Source organism: Pieris brassicae, chromosome 2 (assembly GCF_905147105.1).
Source record: "Pieris brassicae chromosome 2, ilPieBrab1.1, whole genome shotgun sequence".
NCBI lineage: Eukaryota > Metazoa > Arthropoda > Insecta > Lepidoptera > Pieridae > Pieris > Pieris brassicae.
In genome coordinates, this window is record NC_059666.1 from 16,488,201 (window position 1) to 16,500,442 (window position 12,242).

The 12,242-nt window shown below is 33.9% G+C and overlaps 1 protein-coding gene across 3 annotated transcripts in view; it reads left to right on the forward strand.

Moving 5' to 3' along the window:
• The window catches only part of LOC123720315 (phospholipid-transporting ATPase IF), a 29,815-nt gene that overhangs the window by 314 nt on the left and 17,259 nt on the right, over positions 1–12,242 (forward strand). For 2 of the 3 annotated variants that reach the window (XM_045676872.1, XM_045676871.1), the window contains exons 1-5: positions 21–4,850; positions 8,151–8,346; positions 8,675–8,800; positions 10,723–10,944; positions 11,574–11,753. In XM_045676872.1, coding sequence (XP_045532828.1) covers positions 4,761–4,850; positions 8,151–8,346; positions 8,675–8,800; positions 10,723–10,944; positions 11,574–11,753 — 814 coding nt within the window. In that variant the 5' untranslated portion in view covers positions 21–4,760. Of the gene's footprint in view, positions 1–20; positions 4,851–8,150; positions 8,347–8,674; positions 8,801–10,722; positions 10,945–11,573; positions 11,754–12,242 lie in introns of those variants that run through there. The other variant, XM_045676873.1, reaches the window with a different exon arrangement.

Sequence of the window (12,242 nt, forward strand, 5' to 3'; positions counted from 1 at the left end):
GAGTCTATTTTTTCCAAAATCTATTCCTTATAATATACATCCTCAAATTATATACCCATCACACCTATTGGATTATAATCTATCTTTTTATATTGTTTTCTTATGTTTCTTATAAATCAGCAATATAGAAAGGTCTTTGAATATAAAGTCAAAAAAAATGTTGTGCCAGAAACTAAATTAGGCTAAAGAACGAAACTAAAGAACCCTGCTGACCCAACTTTAGCAATGACATATAAAAGATACAGAAAATTATATAATTAGTTACTTAAAAAGGTTAGGCGTGCATATGAAACGGATGAAATGATTAAATATAATAAAATAGTAGGAAACTGGGAGACCATTAATAATGTTACTACATCGAAAAAGACTTAATTGTCATCTATAGAACTTTTGAAAAATTGTAATCCACAAGAAAAAGTTAACAGTATAAATTAATTCCTTGCAAATGTGGGGAAAAACATTGCTACTGGCCTAGGTAATGGTTTCCTATGTTAACACTACACCACCCCCAATAACATATTCTCTTGTCCTCATGCCCACTGACAAACCAGAAGTAGATTGGTGATGAATCTGTGAGATAAATGATCTGATATCTGGCCGACTCCTCAAACAACATAACGAAGTTTTGGTATCACCTATCACTTACATATGCAACCTCTTCATGGAAAAAGGTGTGTTGCCAGCCATCTACAAGAAATTTCTCATAACGCCTATCTACAAGGGAAGTGACATAGGCCTTGTAGACGTATACGCCTATCTCCTTCCATATTTCATACTCACAATATGGGTTTCGTTCGGGTAGGTCCACTGATGACGAAGTTAATTTCTTGACCGATTTTATAGTTGGGAATATGGACAGGAGGAAAAAAGTCATTGACTTATGCAAAGCATTTGACACTATCTCTGTCGTAATCCTTTTCCACGTGAGGACGGTGAATTAAACTAAAATCGAGTTGGTGCCGCAGGGCAGTGTTCTTGGAGCCACATTGTTCCTCATTTACATCAATGAATTATGTGGGATGAATTTTAGAAATGGAAAAGTTGTGACCTTTGCTGATGACGTAGTCTTGATGTTATAATCAAGATTAGTTTGAGGCGTTTCAACATGCTCAGACTCTAATGCTCTGAATTTGGTATCTGATGAGCTATATGGCTTTTCTGTCCCTTAACACTGAAAAGACCAAATTCATGACCTTCGCAATAACAAAGCGTGAAATTCCTTCTGGTTTTGCACTTATGTCACATGCTGGTTCATGTCTAACCAAATCGCACTGCAGCGGTCTATAACTCAACTCCGCATGTACTGTGTGAAGTACTTGGGAGTCCTGCTAGATTACAAACTTAATTTTCAAGCTCAAGTTGACCGACTGACAGATAGAATAAGAAAATTGATCAAAATTTTGAGGCTCATTGCTAATCACCCATTAATAAAAACTGTCTACTTGTCACTATGTCATTCCATTCTGGGCTATTATATCTCTTCATGGGGTGGCTCCGCAAAATCCCACTTTTTGAAATTATAGAGACCTCAGAGGGCAATACTCAAGGTTAGTGCTTTCCTTCCCTTCATTTGTCCCACGGCAGAGATATATAAACATTGGAAGGTGCTCTTTGCCCGCCAAATGTTCATTCTTGCCACAATTCTAGGCAAATACTCGCTTATCAACTACGACCAATACCTCAAAGATAATAAGCGTAGAAAAGGCACAGTTTGTACTACAAAACCGTTTCGCACAATTTTTGCCCAGAAATTATTTTGTATTTTGGGGGATTACTTATCTAATAAGGTCAACACTCCCCTCTCCATATATCCCCTAACAAAATATGAGTGCAAGTAGACGGTTGCACTGTGGCTACTGGACCTCAACTATGAGGATACAGAAAAAATGCTAACCATAATAAAATAGTTGAGTATAAAGTTGACACTAAATTTTATGTTAAATGTTATGTAATAATTTATAGTATAATAGTTTAAGTTTATTAGAATAACAATTAAGTAATAAGACATACACAGACACACTTACACACACTCATAGCCATACACACACACTATATATAATTTTTTGTTAATGTTGTTGCAACTTAATGGAAAAACATCACACCTATTTTGTACATATTGTCAGTTATACAGGTATACCTTCAAACATAATCTACATTGAAGGCCTGAATGTTTCAAAATTACCGGAAATCAATAACGATAAGTGTGACAATAAGTTTGACAACTGGCAAATTTAATATATCCTCACATTAGATGTTCGGTAAACACAGTAAAATATTTTAATACGTCTGTCTATGTCCTGTAGGTACTTAATTCTAGATGATCAGCTGATAAGATTACGAGCCCCGATGCAAAATAGTTCGTCTAGTGTGAGATTTTTCTAACTTCATTATTTTTGTATATCTATATAAAATCACATGTCGCGTTACTTATGCATTTTTTTAATTATGAACCAATAAACTATTTTAGATTTTTAAATGTATACATATTCTGTTTTAAATTCGTAGAAGTTATAAGCAACATAGTTCGTCTAATTGTTAATCGATGCAAAAGAGTTCGTCTATCGGTGAGTTAAATAAGATTATTCCTTCTTTGTACAATTATGTTGCATAATTTAAATTTGTAAAAGTAATTCTGTGTATTTTTCATTAGGTTTGAAATAACAATGGGTCGTGGCAAACCCAAATGTGTAAAGAGCTTCGAAAGCGAATAGTTTGTGGGGTCGATACTGGCAAATCAAGTTACCAAATATCTAAAGACTTGATACTAGAGGTCTAGAGTCCAATCTATCAGCACTATAAAAAGAATAGTACGACTTCTTTTTCGAAGAAAACTGGTCGACCACGCATCACAAGTGCAGTAGAAAACAGAATCCTGAAGAAAATTATCAAAAATAATCGTTGAGCTCGGGCTGGAGTACTCACGGTGCAATGGAAGTACCTGATTCACAAAGACGTCTCAGTTGATACTAGCAAAAGAGTCCTAAATAGAATGGGTTACGGATTTTACACCCCTAAGGAGAAACCACTGTTGACTGCTGTACATGAAAACGAGGTTGAAGTTTGCTCGTGATAATTTAAATTGGACTTCCGATCAGTGGGATACTTCATGTGGAGTGACAGTCGGCGATGAAAGGAAAAAAGTGATTCGGAACAGTTCTGATCGTCTCAAACGCAAAGTGAAGTTTCGTGCGTTAAGTTAAAGTGCGTCTCTTATGCAGTTTAGGTTTATTTTTACCCACTATCTAAATATGAATGTAAAAGCGGTTACTAATTGGCTGAAGACTTATGATGAAACAGAAGATTTAATAAATGTTACTCTGTAACACACCCACTCGCCCACACACACGCACGCATACATACACCAAATTTATTTTTACGACTCCGTTTTCAATATTTTCTTTTAGCACTTACTTATTTTCTTCTATTGTATCTTATGACAATGACCTGATTGTACGTGTTCCGATCCGGTGATGGAGAGGCTGGCTATCTGTCACTCAGGTCTCCTGTTACAGAGACCACTCTCTCACATACACTTCCAAATGTTATCATCTTAGTTTAATCATAATTACCATGTATGTATATGTGAGAGAAGAAATAAAGATTATTTATTATTGTTATGGATGGTTTTATCAATACTGCAAGGTATCAAAACCTAAGGAAGAGAATTTACTTTCCTCTATTCCGTCACTTATGCATCAAGATTTCATTTGCATTGCCATACTGGAAGGACAACTACTGGACTGCTACTGGCGAAAAGCATCCGAACAATCGAATGGCCTTCTAACAGCCCGGACTTGTCGAAACCCTATGGTGGAAAATGAATAACGTCTCCGTAAAAATACATCAAGACCGAAGAGCGACTTAAAGGCTAAACTCTTGCCTGTCTGGGAGTCAATTACGCCTGAGGAGTGTGCAGCGTTGGTTGCAACCATGCCTCTTCGCATTAAGGCTGTCTTTGAGAGCAAAGACGACACAACTAAGTGGTAGACGAACTATTTTGCGTGAGTGACAAGGGTAGATGAATAGTTTTGCGTTAAGTTTATTAGAATATTTTTAAAAATATTTTTAAGATATGTCATGAAAGAATTTCAGTTATGTTACAATAAATTGTATAATGTTCCTCAAATTGTGGTTTAGTTTTTATTAAACGTTCTTAATTATTTTACCTATATTTACTTTCTATATTTTACGCTTTGCACGACTTTCCATACAAGACAAACTATTTTGCATAGTTGCTCGTATATGTCACCATTTAAATTTATAATCCATAGTTTGTAACTATTTATAATAAAAGAAAATGAAGACATAGAACTTGAACTAAATAAGGATGGCATTTTGTTTCATGTAAAAAGTTATTATAAAGAAAATATAAATTGCACTATCAGACAGAAGTTAAACAAATAATCTTTTCACCCATATTGACTGTTGAATTTTAATGAGTTTTACAAAGGTTTCGTCAATTACCTATATTAATGAGTGTAATTAACCTTAATATCTGGTTGTCCGTTATAATTGAATTTTAAATTTTTAGATGCAGTCATAATTTAGATGATTTGCAACCAGTGTTTTTACTTTGAAATATCTTTGTAGATTTTTATAGCTTAGCCACAGAAATTGATATGAAGGTCTAGGCTAATCTGTCGAACCACGTTTTTCATTGATATCATGTATTTGATAAGATATGTTCAGTCACTCTTTCATTGTCGCATTAAAAGGCTGAATTACCTGTGTTTTTTAAATATGATTAGTGAAGTGAAGTTATGATGAGGAATTATGTATCTGTGCGAAACTTTTTTCAGCGACTTCAAGAATGTCTACTTTCGTGTTGTCTATTGGTCACGTTTTGGCGCGTAAGTTTTTTATTGTTTGGCTTGCATAATACGAGTATAATGTTTTTAGATAATCAATAAAGGAATCGCTCGCATATAAAATTCCTGCATAAAGTTTCTTTACTTAGAAAATAAATAAAATCTGTAAGTTTTGTTAAAACTTTAATTTGAAATTAGTGTTCAAATATGCGAACTTTACTATTTTAGTATATTAAATCAAAATCACACATTAATCCGTTTTCGTGTATGGTGCAAAGCCAAAGTTACGAAATCAAATTTCATCACTTATTCAGATGTAAACAAAGAATTCTGGGGGATGCGATTGTAATTATAAGTGGTATATCATGTTTCCACACTTGATAACGATCAACGCATGTTATGTGAATTAATACAATATTTAAAATACAAATGACTATAATTATCTTTATTAAATCACTGCTGATTACGGATCGGTCACGCAACACGAAATAATATAACTGTCTCCTGTGTTTTTTTGAATTTTACGGTATGATAGCATCTCAATCGAAATGCTACATATTACCATGTCTGGCTGTCACATATAGGCTTATTTTTTAATGTCCGTACATTGTATGGATTTTACGGGTTCAGGTATTGGGGGTTTATGGTTAATCCCATTTATAAAATTGAAATAGCATTCTTTGGTACATACAGATTACTATGATCTAAGGCTAAACAAAACTTTGTTAAGTTTTGATAGGGAGTTTACAGTTCACGCTTAGTCTGGATTTTGAATTTTGATTGATTATGAGACGCCTCCCCTAGGTGAAATCCCTATAACATTTTATACAATACATGTAGCGATAACGACAAGAGAATTTAAAGTTGAGGAATTTGTGTGACAAACGGTGCTGTTAACCAATATTGTTATGTATATTAAACATAAGACTAAACTTGTTTGTTTTTTTATTAATATATTATAGGCCCAATGTTGCCCTGCTTATTTAGAACAAACATCGAAGCGCACTTTATTTGTATCGCAATAATGCCTACACCATGGAGATATAGTAATTTAGATATAATTTATTAAAATTATATTTAACGTAAAAGTTTTAGGTATCGGGATAGCATCTATTATATAATTTACGTTGGAATAATAATAACAATTTAGCAAACAAAAGGCGTTTCTTATGGCTTTATGGCTACGTAGGTAATGTAATTTTTACGATACATAATCTAGATAACATGTTTTTTATGTTAATATCCGCAATGATACTGATAGAAAATTTGGAATGGTATGACTCAGATTTCTGAATCTGTTTTGTGATAAAAGAAAAATAGGATAATATTTGATCAGCCTTCTATGCCTAACACACGTCGTATGTTTAGGTAAAGCATGCCAGTTTCTTCTCCATGTTTTCCTTCACCCTTCAATCGCGTGTTAACTAACCTAGAAATAAAAGCTTTTACGACACACTTTTAGCTCACCAAATTTTTCAAGATTATTATTTCATCTTGCTCCACATGACAGGATATAAATAATTAGTTAAGCTTCTATAAGCAGTGAACATTGCGAAATAGAAGCATGTACTTATATTATAGCAAGAACAGCATTCAACAAGGTACATCCAAGATGAATCGAATGAAATTTCAAATTAATAATATCATCACAGATTTTGAATGTGACCAGTCACCACAGGTACAGATACCGGCAAACTTCTTGAGCATTAAACAAGGGAGTGGGGGAAAGTTTGCGCATCGTACACAGCACGGGACACAAACGTCAACTGATTTACCAATCGCGCGATCGACACGTCACTCTCCCGCCGCCGCGCCATGTCCAGCCATCGCCCCCGTTGCCATAATAATATACATATTTTTATATAGGGAGAAGGACAGCAAATACGACGAGTAACTGACGACTGACCTTACATAAAAATAGTCATAATGTTGACGACCGCACGCCATTGTCTGGAAATAGTAGATAAAAGATCAGCCGTGTTACTTAGTAATGTCATTTTTGAAAGTCTTATCGTATTTCTGAATATATAAATGCCGATACAAATCAGAATTAGTTTACCGTATTAAATGTTTCTATTTGTTCAATTTGGATAAGGTGAATGGTCTGAACTTTGAAATTAGTTTCTCATGACGCAAAAATCAGGACATTACTACAGTATTTAATAAAAGAAGGAAATTCCCAGTGTTGTAAATTTTTACCATTCCATATTCGAATCTTTATCAACCTATTTAAAGCATTCCATATTCGATAAATATCTACGTATGTATGGCTCCCAATTTGTGCCTGATGGATAATTAAATGAGCTGAAGATAAAGGTTTTAACTTCCAAACTTACCCAAGGGCATTTCATTAATATTAAAACAGAAAGCTGGCACGAGTTTGTAAAATGAGTGTTAAAACGTTTCCAATAAATTATAGCAATAAATGTTATATTTCTGAATGATGCCGTGAGAACTACGTCGTATGCAACGACCATGCACTTAGACAATGGTATATCGCGAAAGAAACTGTCTGTTTGTATAATTTAATATATCATAAATAACCAACTCATCCACTATTCCTTAATTTCTATTTTACTGTGAATGTAGTTACGTGAGTATTGCTGATTCAATACGCACATTGTCTCAAAATTGCCAGTCATATTAAGTCGATGTCGTGATAGTTAGAGCCATTAAACATTCGTTATCTAATTGTCTACAAATACCAATATATTTTATAGTCATTAGCAACACCTTGTTTCGAAATTTTAAGAGGACCTGAAACCGAGTAATGCTTTATTTATCAGTATTTTATCCTGTAAAGCAATTCATATGCAACACAACAAACGAATAACTTTCGTGATATTCTTTTAAATTTCTGTAGATATATATACCTATATAGGAATTTTTGCTAAAACTATATTTCCTCCAGTTACAATCAAATTCATAAAGTAAAGCATTAACCAAGTAATTTTCTATGAATTTGCTAATATTTTTTATGTATATGACAATTATTCTTATAATTATTGGGATTCTAAAACAGATGTGTGGTGTCTCACGGGCTGGTCGCTCTCACCTTGAATTAGTTTAACCTAGAGCCTTCTGCTGTTCGGAAAAATGTATTTGCTGTAGAGTGCACTTATGAGGGCAATTTTTTGTATACTTACTCAATCGTTGTACCCGGAAATGGGACCTAGGCGTGAAATTTTCGTACTTAGAAATATTTATGTATTTCATTTCAAACCTATTTTGATATTAACATTCTATGTATATTTTAGCAACACATAAAACAATTATGTGAACAATTCCACTTAGGATAAATATGCTTTAAATCTTAATATAATTTACTGTTTTTTATTTCAGCCGAAAAAGGTGACCGACATCTCGGAGACGCGTCTTATCGAAGTAGGCGTAGTGGACCAGGGAAAGAAAAAACACAACATGATCAAAACATCCAAATACACATTTCTTATGTTTCTGCCCAAGAACTTAATGGAGCAGTTCCGTAGAGTTGTCAATTTTTACTTCTTGTTCGTCACCGTTATCGCTATTGTTATTGGTAAGTTGACAATTGTGATTCTGTTATTTTAAAATATGGTACCGTGTATCAAACAGAGTTTTGAGAATATTGAGCTATTCAGTGATTTTGGGATACGATAACCAATCTCGTAATTCCACGTTGTCCGTCGTTTCACAACTGAGCGTTTTTTAAGTAACTATCGCGCACTATCAGTATATTGAAGTATATCCTAAGCAAAATCACTTAGAATCCTTCAGGAACGGAGCGTGTTCTTGTAAAGCCGGCAAATGCGAGGCTTCTGGCAGATTAATGAATAAGCATACTGCCCGTTTGCCGCCAAAAAATATATATTATGTAATTGTTGCAGATAGTCCCGTATCACCCTTTACTAGCATAGCGCCATTGAGTTTTATGGTGCTCGTGACAGCTGTCAAACAAGGTTATGAAGACTGGCTTCGACATAAAGCAGATGATAAAGTCAACAACCAAATAGGTAAGATCACACTTATTTCTATTTAGATGTCTACGTTTGATGATTAGGTATACATACGGCTATACCTTGTCAACAAAAACCTTTATATTTATGATAATCAAAGAATGTGTTGATAAAGGTCATGTTTTAAAATGATAATAATGTCAATCAACTGGAAAAACCGATCGTATACTGTGTTAGATGATTCATGCAGATAAAGTTTCGCATCATGCGACTATTTTAAGAGGCGTTAAACAGTTACAAAATTCAAATAACGTAACATAATAACTCTACCTAAAATTGAAATTTGGACCGATTTCAATAATGGTTTCATTATTAGTAAGATGTTGTATTCAGTTGTAAGAAATAAGATCAAAATTTATTTAATCCCGTTGGTAACAATGTACGCTTCTGAACGTCAATATAAAAAAGAAGATCTAAATTAAACGGAAGAACGGGCCTGAAGAACTGGCAAGAAAGTCTCCGTCATTCTTTTCAATCGCAAAGTTTTGTTTTACAAAGAAATTTTAAAAAATTGCCACCATTACGCGAAGCCTCATTTGATTGACATATAGATTCCAAATGCTATGAATAATAGCTGGGTTATGCTAATGACTTCAGTGATGGTTTACTATTATTAACTTAGAATCCGCCTGTGATAAAATGTAGGCTTTGATGTGGGCAATTGTTACTTCAATCACAGATACGAATCCTAAAACTTAAGTAGATATAACTTCAAGGTATTGGTGATAAGTTTAGACATACGTGTTATTATCGCAATTTTTAGATGTTTTTTTTCCATATCGATAAGATTATAATATTTATGATTATACAGTACTGAAATAAAAATGTAGCCTAATTTAACCAACCTATAACTACATGAAACAAATTGATGGATTTCATATTTTTTCTTTAATTTTAGTTTGATAGTATATTTATATGTGTCGCCGACAACTTGTATGCAGTAGTAAAACCGCCATTTATTTTTTAAACAATTATAGATGCCAGCCTTCTCTGTTTCTAAATCCAAAACAGTTGTTTTTTCCTAGTAATTTTCGTTCAAAACATATTATAATCATAATAAACTAGTCTAGTATACACGTCTATTTCTCGAACTATTATCAACACGGAAGATATAACTGATAACTATTATTAAATGTAACAAGTTACATGATCATTTGAACACCACTCGAATATATCGTTAATTGAACCTGTTTGGAACGTCTTTATATAGATATCGCCGTATATATCAACAACACGGCAATATCAAGGCATGTTACTGCCGCGGCTTGGGTAACTTATACACTAAAGTAGAAAAAAAACCTCATTGACATCGCATCAAGCTTTAAATAAGAAAATTTTATGATACTCCAGCCGTATCTAAATAACTGAGATTTCCCATCGGAATAGAAATTACACTAATGTCTGCGCACACGCTTGTGTATAGTCTTTTGTGTATCTTTATAACGAACACATCGGTCTGACGAACTAGAACAATTTATAATATGCAATGATATAATATTTTAGACTGCTCTTAGCATTTATGCAATTATTTCCACATATGTTCGTTTTGCAAAAAAAAAAGTTTAGGTCAGATCAATTATGACGTCAATATTTGTTCATTAGTATTTCTATTAACCTGTTAATAAATGGGGCTACGCGCTAAGAACTATTAACAATTATTCAGAATTGATTTCCACTCCTTTTATAAATTTTATACACATTTAAAAGTTTGTATTTACTTGTTTTTACTGAAGAATGTTAATAAAATCAAACAAATATTTTTAGCGAGCTGTGAAATTATATTTGCCCTAAGAAATTAAGACTCCAGACATTGGTGTCTCACGCTATGTTTGGTTATTCATATTTTTTAAATTATGATAAATACTTAATACCAAGTACTTTTTGTAGTAGTACACTAAGGCTTAATTATTTGTTCTCAGTGGAAATAGTTCACAAAGGAGTTATAAAGGAGGTTCGGAATTCTACTATTTCCCCCGGTGCCCTCGTGAGAGTGAAAAGAGGATGGGAGGTACCAGCAGATCTGGTTCTTTTATGTTCTGCTGGTGAAAAGGGAAAATGTTTCGTCACCACCGCAAATTTAGATGGGGAGACCAATTTGAAGACTCTCAGGGTTCCACCACCTTTCATTGGATACACTCCAGGTATGTTATATTAATAGAGTTAGATTATTCTAACTATAAGATTTAAGACCAGTATAACATTTCTTGTTTACCTGTCATTCAAAAAATCTATTTGTATTTAGAATATATTACCTACTCCTTAGATAGATGTATTTTGGAAATTCAATCTCACAGATTTACCATCTTTTAGGAGTTCGCCATAAAATTCCCTAAGTCTCCCCAATCCCATACAAATAGATCCTCTCACATCTTTTGAAAAGCGTTCTACAAAAATACTTCTTAAAATTTATTCGTAACTTTTGTAATTCTTAATATATTGGGTATACTTTTATTGGATTTTGGAACCAACCATTAATTGTGAGTCATGATTCTTAAGATTAATTTTAGTTTTATAATTGCAAAAGTCTACTTTGGTTATTAGTTATGCACTTCTTGTATTTTTCCCTTAACATTTTTTTCCTTACTAGGATCGCTTATTAGCAATAAAGCTGACAATTGCCTCCTTACTGTGTATGTTATCTGATTGTATATGTACTAATAATGCAACAAAATGTTAACAAATGAATATTTTTCAATGTTAACAAATTGTGTGTACTCAGTATTGCCATGTTTTCAAATATTTAGGTATATAATAATTAATTATTCTGTAGATATAATTCCGCCTGGTATCCGCATAGAACTACCACATCCGGTCGCAGATCTTTATACGTTCTACGGTCGATTGGAAATACCGGCCCAACCCAGTTTACCATTAAATACTGATAATATAATGCTCAGAGGATCTCGAGTGAAGAATACTGAATGGGCTATTGGATGTGCCGTCTATACTGGTGAGAATAACTACTGTTGAATAACAATAAAAAAGAAAGCTGTGGCGCCTCAGATTTCTGTATTTTTTTTTAACAGAGGGCAATCGGGCAGGAGGCTAACCTGATGTGGTACTGCCGCCCGTAGGCATTCACATGTCCGAAGGCTCGCAAGTGCGTTGCCGGCGTAAGAATTGGTACGCTCTTTTCTTGAAGGATCCTAAGTCGAATTGGTTCGAAAATACTTCAGTGGGAAGCTGGTTCCACTTAGTGACGGTGCGCGGCAAAAACTGCCTTATAAAACCCTCAGTTATGGAAAGCGCTGTATTTGTTTCAGTATCATTTGTTTTATAAGGCCTGTGCCTGACACGCCGTGGACTTTGGGTCAAAGGTTTCCTCACGATGTTTTCCTTTACCTTACGAACTAGTGTTAAGTAGTATAGACAGAGAGTCCGTTATTGCGCAGACCCGCCTAAATCAATCTACCTAAGACCTCAGGACGAGAACAGCTTT